The 14,694-nt window shown below is 45.4% G+C and overlaps 6 protein-coding genes across 6 annotated transcripts; 3 read left to right on the plus strand and 3 right to left on the minus strand. All coding sequences in view use genetic code 12, as the record gives it.

Moving 5' to 3' along the window:
• Nucleotides 1-473: 473 nt before the first annotated feature.
• Nucleotides 474-818, plus strand: LODBEIA_P40330 (uncharacterized protein; the record flags this gene model as incomplete). Its single annotated transcript, XM_066974210.1, has 1 exon — nt 474-818. One exon carries the CDS (start codon nt 474-476, stop codon nt 816-818), a length of 345 nt encoding a protein of 114 aa, XP_066830971.1.
• A 2,246-nt stretch (nt 819-3,064) lies between these two features.
• LODBEIA_P40340 (uncharacterized protein) lies at nt 3,065-3,559 on the plus strand (the record flags this gene model as incomplete). The annotated part of the gene is made up of 1 exon (XM_066974211.1): nt 3,065-3,559. One exon carries the CDS (start codon nt 3,065-3,067, stop codon nt 3,557-3,559), a length of 495 nt encoding a protein of 164 aa, XP_066830972.1.
• An 87-nt stretch (nt 3,560-3,646) lies between these two features.
• LODBEIA_P40350 (uncharacterized protein) lies at nt 3,647-4,060 on the plus strand (the record flags this gene model as incomplete). The annotated part of the gene is made up of 1 exon (XM_066974212.1): nt 3,647-4,060. The coding sequence occupies one exon, from the start codon at nt 3,647-3,649 to the stop codon at nt 4,058-4,060; it is 414 nt and encodes a 137-aa protein (XP_066830973.1).
• Nucleotides 4,061-7,078: 3,018 nt separating this feature from the next.
• Nucleotides 7,079-8,287, minus strand: LODBEIA_P40360 (uncharacterized protein; the record flags this gene model as incomplete). Its single annotated transcript, XM_066974213.1, has 1 exon — nt 7,079-8,287. The coding sequence occupies one exon, from the start codon at nt 8,285-8,287 to the stop codon at nt 7,079-7,081; it is 1,209 nt and encodes a 402-aa protein (XP_066830974.1).
• A 1,238-nt stretch (nt 8,288-9,525) lies between these two features.
• On the minus strand, nt 9,526-10,728 carry LODBEIA_P40370 (uncharacterized protein; the record flags this gene model as incomplete). The annotated part of the gene is made up of 1 exon (XM_066974214.1): nt 9,526-10,728. One exon carries the CDS (start codon nt 10,726-10,728, stop codon nt 9,526-9,528), a length of 1,203 nt encoding a protein of 400 aa, XP_066830975.1.
• A 1,461-nt stretch (nt 10,729-12,189) lies between these two features.
• Nucleotides 12,190-13,317, minus strand: LODBEIA_P40380 (uncharacterized protein; the record flags this gene model as incomplete). The annotated part of the gene is made up of 1 exon (XM_066974215.1): nt 12,190-13,317. The coding sequence occupies one exon, from the start codon at nt 13,315-13,317 to the stop codon at nt 12,190-12,192; it is 1,128 nt and encodes a 375-aa protein (XP_066830976.1).
• Nucleotides 13,318-14,694: the final 1,377 nt, after the last annotated feature.

The raw sequence follows: 14,694 nt of genomic DNA on the forward strand, positions 1-14,694 counted from the left end.
GATATAGCGGATATAGCTGTGCTGAGTTACGAATTAGATAAGAGCTTATGTAATATTCCGCTACATTTGCACAGCTGCTTATATAATATAATATAACAACTGGCACTGTACGGTGCACACACTCTCACACAGTGACAAATGTGGAGTAAAAAAAAAAAAAAATGTTTGGCAGTTAGTAGAACCAGTTCTGCTACTTCTGCTACATCTGGTTCATATATAAGGATACCACCCCCCCCTCCGTTTATCACAACCAATATATCCTCTTGGTTGAGTTTCTTGAATGCCATGTAATTTCTCCAACTACCTTTCCTCTTATCGACTAGCTGTTCTCATCGATTCGAATTCATCTTCAACTTAGAGCTTGTTCTTTACTGCACTAGATTGACCCGCTCAGCATCCGCCAAGCCCCTTACTACCAAAACCCCCACCACTCATACAACTTACATTACACATTTTTACAAACACCGCAAAAGATGAGCATAATAACGACCTGGACAAACATAGTCGATAGGAAACTCCATTCAAACAAACACTACACCAAGAACATGAACAATAACAGTAGCAGCATCAATAGTAAGCTCAGTAGTGGTGGTGGTTCCACCACCACGCATGACACCTTTGAAGAGACAAGTGCTCCTGCAAGCACAATCGATGCAGTTTATGACTTGTTTGACTTGTGTCTATATTACCTCATGAACCTTGTCTTGATGATGCTTATATTTTGCGATTTGGTGATCGACTCGATCAACTCGGCCCTTTACAAGTATGAGATTATCGTGTGTGCTATCAAGCACCAGTTGCATAATAACATAAACTGAGCCAGTCCCCGTGAGGTCATGCTCACATCAAGAGTGTGGAAAACAAAACAAAAAACCAAAAAACTCAAGCTTCAAGGGTGCGTTTTGCTTGAGTACCGAAAAGTTCACTAGAGTAGCCGGCAGAGCAAAAAGAAGAAACATGGGTTTATGTTTCATTTTCATTTTTCACTTCATTGCATCGTTCATATTTTTTAGAATAATGGCATTTTTTTTTTTTTTTAGCTGCCGTTGGTGTTGAAAGACGGATTTCACACAGCTGTGGGAAAGCCGAGGTGGTTTCGCAACTGCTGGATTTGGCGAGTTGTCGACACTCGTCTAGCAACAGGAGAGAGGGTGTGTGTGTGTATACTCCAATTGGCTAACTTGCGTCTTTTATACAACTTTTTTATTTATTCATTCATCCACAGCTTTCCAGAATATCAACGGAACAGCTTTGTAAAGCATTTGAACTTGCTACCGTGCTCGTGAAGGAGGATAGCTGCTGAGATTTGAATCAGCGAGGACACGTTGGTGTTATACTCCGTTGCAACTGCACGGAGATAAGCCGTGGCGGGGATAACAGCTAGCGCCCCTCACCACCCACATTTGCGGGAGAGAAAAAAGAGGGGAAGGACCAGTTACACATTCCAACGCGTCGAAACAAAAAAATATGTCATTCAAATTGTCAATCAACACAACCGCCACCAACTCAGCTCTTCAGCTAGTTGCTTGGTCAAGCTTGCTTGCTTTCTGCTGCTGCTGTTCGTTTCTTTCTCGATGACGGGAAACAGACTGATCAAAAGTCGCAGATCATCAAACCCACCAACTCTATTATTCTTGTACTCACCAGCTGACGCAAATCAGACTAAGAGAAGGCTAAATTTAGGCTGCAATGGAACAAGGCACACTTCGAACCCCGCAATGTCCCCACCATCCCCCTCCCCGCTAGCAAAGTAGAAAGTCTAAAAGGGGGTAAAAAAAAAAGAAAAAGAAAAAGAAATCCAGAAAAATAATATGTCATTCAAAAAATTGCAAATTTGGTTCTTTTTCCTAGTTGGGTATTTGCAGCCGCTGATGCCGCTATAGCACGAGAACGCTTCCTCTTCCGGCATCTCCAACCGCCGAAACCGGGTTGGAGTCTGGTCGTGTGGTGGTCTCGTTTAGTCTCCCATAGTCTTTCCCAGCCTGACTTAAAGCAACAGAGCTTGGAGGGTGAGAGTTGTAGCGGTGTCTTGTTCAAGCATGGAAGTTTTAAGTGAGTGGGCGGCAACAAGAGTCACGTGACGTGCAAATGATTACCTCCCCTCCACCAAAACACGGGAGAATAGGACCAGGAGTCCAACACAGTTGAGTGTGGGACTTTTGGCAGATAAATAAGGCTGTTGGAGGCGAGATAAGCCACGACGAGCTTGTCCCGGACTTGTTTTCCCAAAATAGTCTCCCCCAACGGGAAACTTTTGAGAATAGCTGTTCCCCCAAAAACTCCCAAAGCACTTGGGAACTCACCCACCTAGTGGAGAGACTTACGAGGTCCTCTTAAATTGCGAGAGTCATCACCTTCCCCCAACAGCCAGTATCCTCGAGCCCCACGATCGACTTCTCCGGCCCGATACCTCGATTCGATTTCCGGTAAGGAAAAAAATGTAAGTAAAGAAGAGCTTCCCGATTTGGAGCGGAGTTACGAGAAGTGGATCGCGAGGCAGCATCACCTGACGTTACCTATATCTAGCATGTTCAACTCTCCACATCTCCAATCCCCAAAACCTGAAAGGTTCATAGTTTCTAAAGAGTAAGTTCAAGCTCATCGAAATAGAATGAAAATACATATATTACATAAAGTAATTTATACAGAAACTAATCAAAGTGTCGACAATCTATCGAAACCGAAAATTGAACGAAAGAAATGGAAAAGTGAAACAAGCCAACGACTTTGTTTTTGATTTTCTTTTTTTTTTTGGAAATATGAAATGAAATGGAGGTAAAGACCAAGTTTGGAGTAGCAAACTCCAAGCAGCGGTAACCAGGTCACGTTTTAAAATCCAAAACAAAGGGAAGGGGGAAAGGGGATATCGAAAAATATGTCAAATCAAAACTTGAATAATAAATAGGCCAACCAGTGTTTTTTTTGGGGGGGAAGGGACCTTGAAAATGAAGAAAGTAACAACAGGTATTGCAATAAAGGGAAAGAAAGGGAGGGGGAAAGCAAGTCCTTTTCTTTCTTTCTTTCCTATTAGTTTTTGTTTTTTTTGGGTGCTTAGTACTTTTAGATGAAAGCAGCCAAGACAAACAATCCAGCAAAAGCAGGAACAGCGTTGGCAGCAGCACCACCGGCAAGTGTAATTGAAGGAACTGCTGGTGAAGTTGGTTTTGGTGTGGAAACAAGAGCAGAAGATGAAGTAGTTGAAGCAGAAGGTGAAGTTGAACCTGGCGCTGAAGTTGCTGGTTTCGAGGAAACAGATACTGCTGAACTTGATGGTTTTGAGGAAGAGACTGGGATGACTGGGATGGTGGTCGTGACAACCGAGGATCCAGAAGTGTACACCTTAGTGGTGGATGATGATGGAATAGCAGGTTTTGAAGAGACTGGGATAGTGGTGGTGACAACCGAGGTTCCAGAAGTGTACACCTTAGTGGTGGATGACGATGGAATAGCAGGTTTACTAGAAGCTGGTACTGAAGTTGAGCTTACAGGCTTACTAGAAGCTGGGATCGAGCTTCCTGGTTTACTGGACACTGGGGTCGAGCTGGTGAGTGGGCAGTAAGTGGTGTATGTGGTGTGGACATCAGTCACAGTAGTGACACCAGTGGTGACGGGAACGGTAGAACATTTATTTTCAAAACATGAAGTGATGGTGATGACTGTGGTGGAAACCTTGGACACGGTGCTGAGGGGAGTGGTGGATGAGGATGGAGCAACAGGCTTACTAGAAGCAGGCACTGGAGTTGAGCTTACAGGCTTGCTGGACACTGGAGTTGAGCTTCCTGGTTTACTGGACACGGTACTGAGGGGAGTGGTTGATGTAGCAGGTTTGGTAGTGGTTGGAACTGAGGAAGAGGTCGGTGGCTTGGATGATGATGGTGGGACTGAGGATGAAGTTGGTGGTGGTGGTGGCTTTGAAGATGAAGGTGGGACTGAAGACGAAGTTGGTGGTGGTGGTGGCTTGAATGATGATGAAGGTGGGACTGAAGACGAAGTTGGTGGTGGCGGTGGCTTTGAAGAAGAAGAAGGGGGGAGCGAGGACGAAGTGGTCAATGGACAGTAGGTGGTGTAAACCGTGCTCTTGTCAGTGATGGTAGTGACACCAGTGGTGACTGGAACCGAAGAACACTTGTTTTCAGCACAGGAGGTGATGGTAACGATGGTAGTTTTGATGTCTGCGGCAACAGCGGCGGCTGAACCAGCAATGGCAGCTAATGCGGCAAGTTTCAAGAATTGCATTCTGTTGATCTAATAAACTGAAAAAGCGAAAGTGAAAGCGAACGATCTTGGTTTGCGTTGTGGAATACCTGGCCCCCGAAAGTGGTGGAAAAGAATTCAACTTGTATTTATACCTCCCACGCCTCCTCCTCCTCCTCCTCCTCCTTCTCCTCCTCCTTCTATTGGCGTCCCTCCACCCATAGCAAGAGCAACCAGTCTTCCAGATTTGGATCTATTTTTTCACCATTAGGATCGATGGCAGAAAACGTGAGCGGGAGAGCAAAAGGCAATGAAGTAAACAAGCAACTCCGAGAAACGAAACAAAACATCAATGGATGGAGCCTTGTTTTGGGGCTAGAAAAAGGAGAACCTCCACATTGAAGAAGTCAATTCACCGGCTGCGAAATCAAATCCAGGATTGCAACAATTGAAATGTGGAATCGCTTAAAAAAATATCAGTTGAATATTTTTACCGAATACTTTCAATACATTGTACATGAAACGCTGGTGGCTTATTTTTTTTACCCCCCCTCCCCCCTCTACCCCTAAAATTTATTTGCGTTTACCATTTGCATTGAATTCCACTCCAAATTTGACATATTTGATAAATTTGATGCATTTAGCCCTAGCAGCCTACCGCAGAACGTGAAACGACCAGACCCCATCTTCAGCTGGTAACGGCAATAAACAAAGCAAACTTGTGGGAAAATATAAAGCAAGCCCTGGGGGGAGGCAACCGTCTGCAGTGGCAGCTGAGCAGTACCGTTTCCACCCTCTACCCTTTTTCATGTGAGGAGCAAGTCCCAACTCGTTTGAATTGGGCACCCAGCCAACCCAGGGTCCTGGCTCCTCCTGGTGATTCCTGGAGTATTTGTATCACGGATCAAATACGACTCCGAGAAAAAGTTGCAAAAAAGAAAAATTATTGCAAAAAAAAAAATGGCGATTTGATTCCGAATTCGATTCTATTATTCCGGCTGTGACTCCTAAGTAATACGGTTCAGTTTGATAAGTAGCCGGGGCGGAAAACATACTTCGCCCCGTGGCTGCTTCGCCATAAGGTACCTAATTTCTCGTACATTATTGTTATTCAAGAAACCACACCCAACAGATGAATCAAAACAATAGTATTTTTACTTTGCTGAAAACACGGGGGAGGGTAGGGGAAGAGAGTAGGGGGGTCAGTGGTTATGCACCTGAACAATCATGTTCTGATTTTGGAAAGAAAAAAAAAGACAAACCTTGTAAGTGTTGAGTTCCCTCCCATCTTCCTCCTTTTTCTCTATCCTCTCTCCGTCCATGAGAACAACAGCTACTGCTATTTGTTCTTTTTCGCTTTGTTTTTTCTCAATTTTCGTTTTTACGAAAACTGGATTGTGAACTCGTTTCAGCTCCAACTTGTATTGCATGAAGTATAGTGGTTAAGTATCCCGAGCACGTTTCCAGCCAGAGTCGACAAAAACAATGTAAAAAGTTGCATCATTTGGAAGTCGCTTCTGTGCAGCTTGGAATGACGTTTTGTTCTGTCAAGAACTTTGTATATTGGCTCCTAACTTGGTGTTGCCAAACGGAATCACCACATTTTTTTTTCAAGTGGGACAATTCTTTGGCCACATCACGTCATCCTCTAATGGTACTCTACATAAAGACCAGAGGCTCAGAGGCGAAAGGACACAACAAGGCCACATGACGTGTAGGAGGTCCTGCATTACACCCACCACCAGTGGGCCATTAGAGAAACTCACCAAGGAAGCTATATTTCCCCGGAGCCGTAGGCTGCGGGTATAGTTTTATCATTTATTTATCGAGTAGGAACGTGGGTGGGCATCCCACAGCAATCCATCTCTCTTTCTTTTTTTTTTCATGGCTTTCCAACTTGATGCGTTCTTCAAGGACCGGCGTTGCGCTGTCGTCCCCTTTTCAACGCAAGACAACTCATTTCAGTGAAATTTCCATCCAAAAGCAGAAAGACTACTTTCCGAAAATAAAATGAGTTGAAATGAAGTGTTGGGGAAGGGAGGAAGGTTGCATGTGTCGGTCGCCTAACCAATACAGATGTTGAAATCGGGGGTTGTTTTTTTCGAAACAAATTGGGTTGTGACATTTAGGCTACAGCAAAGAGAAAGTGAATGTAAACGCTTCAGTTCTGTTGCAGAATGGTGGTAGTAAGTGGAACCCCAAGATCGATCATGAAAAAGACTCGATTCAGGCTCGCCCTTCGTCCCCTTTCCATCACTTTTGCATCTAAATGAAAAACTCCTTCAAAAGGGAGCCCGCTTGTTAGATAGCCGTGTATTCTTCAGGTACACACCAGAACCAAAAACAAGGGGAGAGAGACGGCACTTCCACTTGAACCCATTACCAGTGTTCAAGATTACCGCGGTGCACATATGTGCTTCATATTTCAGGGGGGAACGGCAAGGAGCGAGATTCGCTCAATTTGAGCGTAGTTCAAACTGGTTTTAACGAATGTCAAGCAGCATGGCTCAGTTTTATTGGTGCTTGTAATAGCCATCAATCACTTTTGATGCAAATGCAATGTTGTTATTGACGACAAGATGGGCGAAAATTTCATGAATCGGGAAACTGCTAAAACAATGAAAAAAAAACCACATCAATTGAAGCAACTATTATACAGACGGCAGAGCGTGCGTACGAACGAACGAATGAAAGCAGAGTGTTCATGCATTCAACGTCAACTCGTATGTATCTTCTAAGTTCACGGCGTAAGATCTAGTTTAAAAATTACTACGGGCTTTCCCAAAAAAGCTCAATGCAGGCAACAACGTTTGTCAAAAGTAAAAAGTAACACCCAAAAAGAAGGCAAAGCAAGGCCAACTGGCATCCACTTTTTATTTTCTTTTTAAACAGCGGAGATGTTGGATTCTGACGTGTACTTGACTTGAGCTATCCCCACCGTCAAGTCGTCAAGATCGTACAACAAGTAAGCGTGGCGGAGAAAATTGTCTCCGAGAACTTCTCCACCCAGCTCAGGCTGCAATCCAAACAAGCACTTGCCGTCGTCGTTTTTGTATATCAACTCGCTTGATGGAACGGAGATCTTGGCACCGAGGGCAAAGTTGAAAACAAAGTCGCCTGGAAGATTGGCGTCGCAGTCGATTTGATAGTGTCCACCGCCATGGAGAGGCTGGACCCAGTAAGCACCGGCTCGATTTGCAATTTGGTTCACAAGGTCTGGGCTCAAATAGGACAAGGTGGTACCGGAATCCAACAATACGTTACCCGCTGAGTTATCATACGTGGTACCATCGTAGATAATCCTCATCAACGCAATAGTCAATCTGGTGAGCAAGGTCACTTCTTCATAGATTAAATTGCCGTAGTACTTTGCGTGGTCGACTCCGCCGAAAATAATGGTACCGGTGGAAGAGCCTGGTTCGTTGAGGTAAAGTGAGTAAGCGTTTTTGGAGATGATGCCTTGATTTTTCAACGTGACGGGAACATTTGGGTACAGCGTGGTGGAAGCTTGGAGCGTGTCTAATCCAATCCCCAAGATTCCCTGCGCAACGGATGTTGAGTTGACATCAGCAAATTGTTGGCCCGTGATTGAGATTCCACCAAAGCCAACAGTGTCCTTACCCCAAGTACCTTCAGATGTGCTTTGATCTCCATACTCGATGGAGAATTGGGTGCCCAAACTATGCCAAGTCAAAGACTCTTTAGGGTCAAACGTGCCATGACTTTTGCAGGTGACATTGTTGTGGCATTCAGCGTTGATGTCTACGACCCACAAGTCACTGGACCCGGTGTCGATAACAACAGTTTGTGGCTGTTTGTTTGACCCAACAGAGATCTGGGACGCGTAGGAGCCGCCTTCATCGATCAAGGATAATGGAACATATTGTCTCTTGCCGTCTTTGGAGTGGGCAACAGTCGAGTTCACCTTCAATGGTTTTCTAACGACATTAAAGTCTAAGGAAACAAACCCAGGGCTTCTCCTGTCGAGACCTTGGGCAATGTCAAGCCCTTCAGGGATAGCGATACCTTGAGCTAAAACAGCGAATGCGAGAGCAGTTAATGCGTTTTTGGATAATGAAAAGACCGAAACCATTTGTGATGATTTCTGTATTAGTTGCTAAACGTGAGAGTCGATGAATGTGGCCATCCTAAGATACATTTATAGGCGACATCGATTTGGAACTTAAATTGACATCGGCAAACAGTCCCCCTTTCCCCTTTCAAAAGTCAAGTGCAAGGCACCAACCTGGTTGAGACATTGCATGCTTATAACCATCATCCGCTGGCGCTAATTAAAAAAAAAAACCTTGAGGCTCATTGTGTTGATCCAGAAACACAACTTTTAACCGTAGTCTCATCAACCGTATGCCCTTTCCCTCCAGTTGCCGCTCAATTCCGTGGGTCACAGTGCCCTTCATAACCCCAAAAATTTATATAAACCATAACCAGCCGGCCCTCCAGCTAGATGATGTAAATTTTCATGATCCTCCGATTTTTCACCATGTTTGGGCCAACATAAGCCTCTTTCCAATCACCAAAGGTCCTGCATCTGCATTTCATATCGGAAACCACTGGTAGTGCCCTCCCTCCGCTTCTATTGTCGCAGCAGCAGTTCAAAGCTCTGCCTTTAAGTGATGGTGCATCAAATCCAGTCTAAATACGTTCGCGTGGGAATCAACGAATCGCAGGTGTGGCTCGCAAATTCACGAGCTATAAGGTTGTATGAATATCCGCTTGCAACAAAGTGAGTGGTTTGTAGCATACGAGTGAGTCCGAGAACAACTTACAATTGATGCAAAATCAGGCTTTTTGAAGGTTTCCGAAAGATGCCCAATCATTTTCTAAATTATTAGTTTCTACTCATCACTCCTTTGTAAGAAAAGGCGCGCAGTTCAACAATAGACGTTCTTTGATTTTGTCAGCGGTATTCGTCGTGGTGTGATAGATGTGTGAGAGGGTAGGCTCAAACCTACGTCTTCAGCGTTCTTTTCGCTAATAGATTTATAAACATTTCAAATCAACTATGTGATCTCACATGAATATGGCACGTAATTGCTGCAAAAATTTTCAAAAACTACGAAAAAAAGGAAACCACCTTGAGACAAAAGCTTAAGATCAACTCATGTATATATTTCAAAATTCTAAGGTATAAATATCTATTTTAAAACTCCTATAGGCTTCCAAAGTCAAAGACAGGCAACGATTTAAATATTTTTGTCCAACAAGTGAAATTTTTTTGGAGGAAATAAAGACCTGGTGATTTGCAACAATTGATCCGTTACACAAAAGCCAAGTCATTTGCATCCAATTTTTTCTCTTCTTTTTTTTTTTTTAAACAGCAGAAATGCTTGATGCTGAAGTAAACTTGACTTGAGCAATACCAATAGTCATGGCGTCAAGATCGTACAACAAGTAAGCGTGTCTCAAGAAGTTGTCTCCCAAAATGGTAAGCGATCCAATTCCGTCACCGTTTGGTTGAATACCCCAGAGACAGGTGCCATCGCCATTTTGGAAGATAAACTCGCTCATTGGCACGGAGATCTTGGCTCCCTTGGCAAAGGAGTAGACAACGTCGCCTGAAGTCGAAGCTCCACAGTCGATGAAGTAGTTTCCTCCGCCGCTTGGATAGGAGACCCAGTATGCACCAGCTTGGTTTGCAATGTCGCTAGCGAGGGTTTGGTCCAAATAGGTCAAGGTGGTACCGGAGTCCAACAACGCGTCAGCGTTGGAAGCATCGTGGGAGTTGCCATTGTAGTCGACGTTTGACAATGCAATGGTCAACCTTGTGGACATGGTGACGTCCTCACTGATTAAACTGCCGGTGTACTTGGCGTTATCAACGCCTCCGAAAATAATGGTACCACTAGCGGCATTGATATCGTTAAGGTAAAGCGAGTAAGCGTTTTTGGAGATGATGCCTTGATTCTTCAACGTGACAGGGACATTAGGGTATTGAGTGTTTGAGGCCTCAAGGGTATCCAATCCGATTCCCATGATTCCCAGTGGGACCGAGGTGGTGTCAACATCGGCAAGCTGTTGGCCCGTGATTGAGATTCCACCAAAGCCAACAGTGTCCTTACCCCAAGTACCTTCAGATGTGCTTTGATCTCCATACTCGATGGAGAATGGGGTGCCCAAGTTTTGCCAGGTGGAAGATTGGCTAGGGTCAAACGTACCGTCACTGGTACAATCAACGTTGTCCTGACATTGCGCATTCACGTCAACGACCCACAAGTCCGAGGATCCAGTATCGATGATGACTGTTTGTGGCTGTTTGTTTGACCCAACCGTGATTTGAGAAACGTAGGAGCCACCTTCATCAACCAAGGATAATGGAACATATTGTCTCTTGCCGTCTTTGGAGTGGGCAACAGTCGAGTTCACCTTCAATGGTTTTCTAACGACATTAAAGTCTAAGGAAACAAACCCGGGGCTTCTTTTTTCGAGACCTTCAGGGATAGCGATACCTTGAGCTAAAACAGCGAAAGCGAGGGCAGTCAAAGCGTTTTTGGATAAGGAGAAAATCGAGACCATTGTTGATGATTGTATCCGTTGCTGAAGTAGAGATGCGTGTTGATGAATTGAAAAGCAAAACCAGCACCCCAAGAAAACCAGGTCATCCTAAGTTGCATTTATAGTGGACTTTGAGATGGAACTGGATCGACTTGAATTGATATTGGCAACAGCCCCCCTGCCCCCTTTGCTCCTTTCAAAAGTCCGTTCCTCTACGGCACCAACGTGGTTGAGACATGAAGTGCCTGTAACCGTCAACCTCTGGCACTAAAAAAAAACAACTCTACAAGTTTAATTTGATGATGTTGAAGATCGGCATAATTGCCCAAGTGCCGCTCGACTCCATGGGTCAACAGCCTCCTAATCTACCAACCTTTGTTCTCGAACTAATTCGCCCTCCCAGCGTGGTGATCAAAATTTTCGCATATTTTAAAACATGATCCTCCGATTTGTCTCTCTGTTTTCGCCCAAATAAGCCACTTTCCGATCACCAACGGTCCTGAATCTGCATTCAATATTGGAGAATACAGGTAGTGCTTCTCACTCTTCTTCTATTGTGTTTCGCACAGTGAGTTTATCTTGCGTTAGGATAGCCCAGGAGCCACTGGTGACCTCATGGTGGGTTGTTCTGCCATGGCTATTGTTGTAACAACACTGGCTCCAACTTTGTCTTTAAGTGGTGGTGCATTTTGATAACGGTTGAAGCATCTGACATTGACACTTTTGGTGAACAACGTTGGCCTGAACTAGCCTCATGTCGGTATATACATTACCACCCGCGGATGCTCCGTCTCAATTACAAGATAAATCAACTACATCAAGTGCAATATCAAAGTACCCGATAGTGGATCATGTTGCTGAAAAAATACACACCACTCTCCATGAAACGACCTCCGTGCCACTTCAACGAGAGGAAGGAGGCTGACGGGATTAAACTTCCCGTGCCAAATAAAAAAGCCATCTTGATTTTCCCAAGGACAATAGAATTACTTTTTGAATGATTAGCCGGTTGCTTCTTCGAAAAAGAAGTTCAACTCAATTAAAGATCAAAACGCCGACACACCCACACGTGAGACGGAGATGGACGAAAATGGGAATTTCCACCACCAGCTGTAACCTCTCCTCTCCCTTTAACCACCCGCTCCCCCTTTAGCCGCCGCCGCCACCTGTTCCCAGTGCCATCGCAAGTTTAGGAACGTTGCTTGCAACCTCCCTGAGGAGGCTTGGGTTCATCCCTATCTTGTATTGCCTTTCAAAGGAGGGTGATCGACCTCTTGAACGCGAGGCTCGGTGTTTCGAAACTTGAGTGAGCCCCTTTTGCAACCTAGCCCAACGGGCACAGGCACATGTCACTCCAATCACTCCAATCACTCCAACACTCAAAATGAAAAAAAAAACAACAAATCATACACGGTCTCTCTTTCTTTTTATTCTTTTCTATTCCGTCTCTATACACATTATCTACAATGGAACGGGGTAATTTCACTTGGTGTACTCCTTCTTTGGGAACGGGAAGGATGGCCCGACTTCCTGGATAGACAACGCAGCAGCCCATTGACCCACGTCAACAGCATCGGCAAGATCCTTACCTTGGACCAAGGAGGCAATGAAACCAGCAGCAAAGGCATCACCAGCACCATTGGTGTCCACCACGTCTTCCTTCGCCAATGGCTTCACCGGGTACGTCTCAACTTGCAATTCCCCATCTTTGCCCTGGGTAACGGTGATGGTGGGGTCAGTTCCCTGAGTAAAGATAACCGTACGAGGTCTCTTGGTGTTCTTCTTTGGCAATTGCGCTACGTGTTTGGCAATCTCGGCCACGTCCTTAGTCTTGAGGTCATGCGACTCGGCATAGGCCTCGGCTTCCGACTCGTTGGCAATGACATAGTCGACATAAGGCAAGACCGAGTCCAATTGGTCCTTGAAGAACTGGGCAATGAACGGAGCCGAGAAGTTGAGCGCCAAGGGTTTGTTGTTTTTGGCGGCTTCTTCGCCGAGGAGCTTGATCGCGTCGGGGGAAACAGTCAAGTGGAATCCACCCACGTAATAATGAGTAGCTGCTTCGACAATGGCCCAGTTTTCAGGCTTTTGCAAGTGTTCTGGCTTGAAATGGTTTGCAGCTGCAAGGTCCGTGACAAGCGACCTATGGTGGTCGTAGATGAGAGCAGCGCATTTGCCGGTAGCGTAATCGTCCTGGAGTTGGTATCTAGTAGCCAACCCGTACTTGGCATTGGCCTCGTTTAACCGTTCAGCGTAAACGTCTTTACCGACGGAGCCAAAGTAGACCACGCTGTGTGGTGGGAGGATATATTGGGCACCTCTCGCGGTATTCTGCGCCGCTCCACCGGCAACTAAAATCAAGTCCTTGTTGTTGAGGATCTCGTCGTAGATGGGCAAGTGCTTGGCGTCAGCCAAGATGGCGTCGTTGTCCTTGAGGTCGTATTTCTTCAAGTACTCCTGGGGGACGTTGGTCTGAAGATCGAGCAAGGGGTTACCCAAACAGACAAGCTTATACTGATTTTGAGACATGGCAATTGAGCGTGTAAACGAAAACTGGAGGAATGGACGGATCAAGTATGGTTTGGCCAATTGTGAAAGTGAAAATTTCATGCGCTGGGGGTGGAAATTTTATAACTGAGTGTTGGAAAAATCCACCAACAAAAATAAAAAAAAAAAGAGAACACGCGATTCATCTTCTCTCTCTTTTTGTTTTCTAGCTGCTATTAACGAAGAGCATGTGCTATCGTCTCATTGATTTACGAGACAGGCAACGTGCCAGACGAGGCCAGTCTCTCTAGAGTCAACAGTCAAAAGTCAAGAGTCCGACTCTGTTCCTATACCTGAGTCAATTGAGGGCGAGATCAACGAGGTCCGCTTCCACTCGTTCTCCAGAGTGGGGAGAATGACTTTCGATACGATACTTCAACGCGCCACAGCTGTATCTCTTTGGACTTACGATACCACTCTACTTTCCTGGTCCCGTTTCCCTCTTTCAAAAAGCGCAGAAGCTACTCTTTAGTTCATAGTCCTAGTTTCAACAACCGCTCGCCTTGGAAATCCTTGCCTCGCGGTTTTTTCCTTCAAGCTTCTCAACTGAGAAATGCTGTTTTCAGCTCGAGGCGTGGCTAGCTTTTTCAATCTCTGCTGCCTCGGCCCCATGGCGTAGGGCACTTGTCATGAGGGGCCGTTGCCAGAGAGGAGGGTTCCTTTTGCAGTCGACATGCCCACTCAGCACTCCCAAAGCCTATATAAACTCCACTTGCGAAAGAAAAGTGTCTGCCGCAGGTGGACCATGAGTTAAGCAGCAAGACAAGCCAAACGCCGAGAGGAAATGGAAGTGGAAATGGGAACCGAAACCACGGCTCCTGGAGGTGTAAATAGAGAGATCTGGCGGCGCATGCAATTTACTAGATTGAATGGATCCGACTAGATAAGGACCACCACTTCAGCGCCGGTTCTGATTGCTTGGTTCGGTTGAGGCCGGGGAAAATCTCCAAAGATTGATTGATTGATCAGATAAGGCATCTCTTTGGCCTCAATTTCTTGATTTTCTCTCTTTTTTTCAGCGCTCACGTTGGGGCGAGCATGGGGTGGATGGGCTTGCCACCACTACTACAGCTACAAGAGCTCAACAGGAATTCCTTCAACATACTTGAAAACTCATTTCACTAAACCATCCAGGTTGTAACTGCGATGAGTCCTGTGTCCATCCCAGTCCCTTGTATTGCACACCGAATCACCACCTCAAGACATAAAAAACTGTCAAGACAAAAGTGTGGCGTATTACCTCATGCGTGAGATGTGTGCCGTGTGAAACACCAGGATGGGGAACCCCAAACACAGTGAGCCTCCTTTCAACCATCCACCACCACCACCTTCTTCTTGTTCTTGTTCTTTGCCGTGGAGAATTTCAGGTTCGTACTCCCACGGCACCACCACCACAAAAGAAAAAAGGCGCAATATTTCGCAACCGTGACAACTATACTC

The sequence above is a fragment of the Lodderomyces beijingensis genome, assembly GCF_963989305.1.
Source record: "Lodderomyces beijingensis strain CBS 14171 genome assembly, chromosome: 5".
Lineage (NCBI taxonomy): Eukaryota > Fungi > Ascomycota > Pichiomycetes > Serinales > Debaryomycetaceae > Lodderomyces > Lodderomyces beijingensis.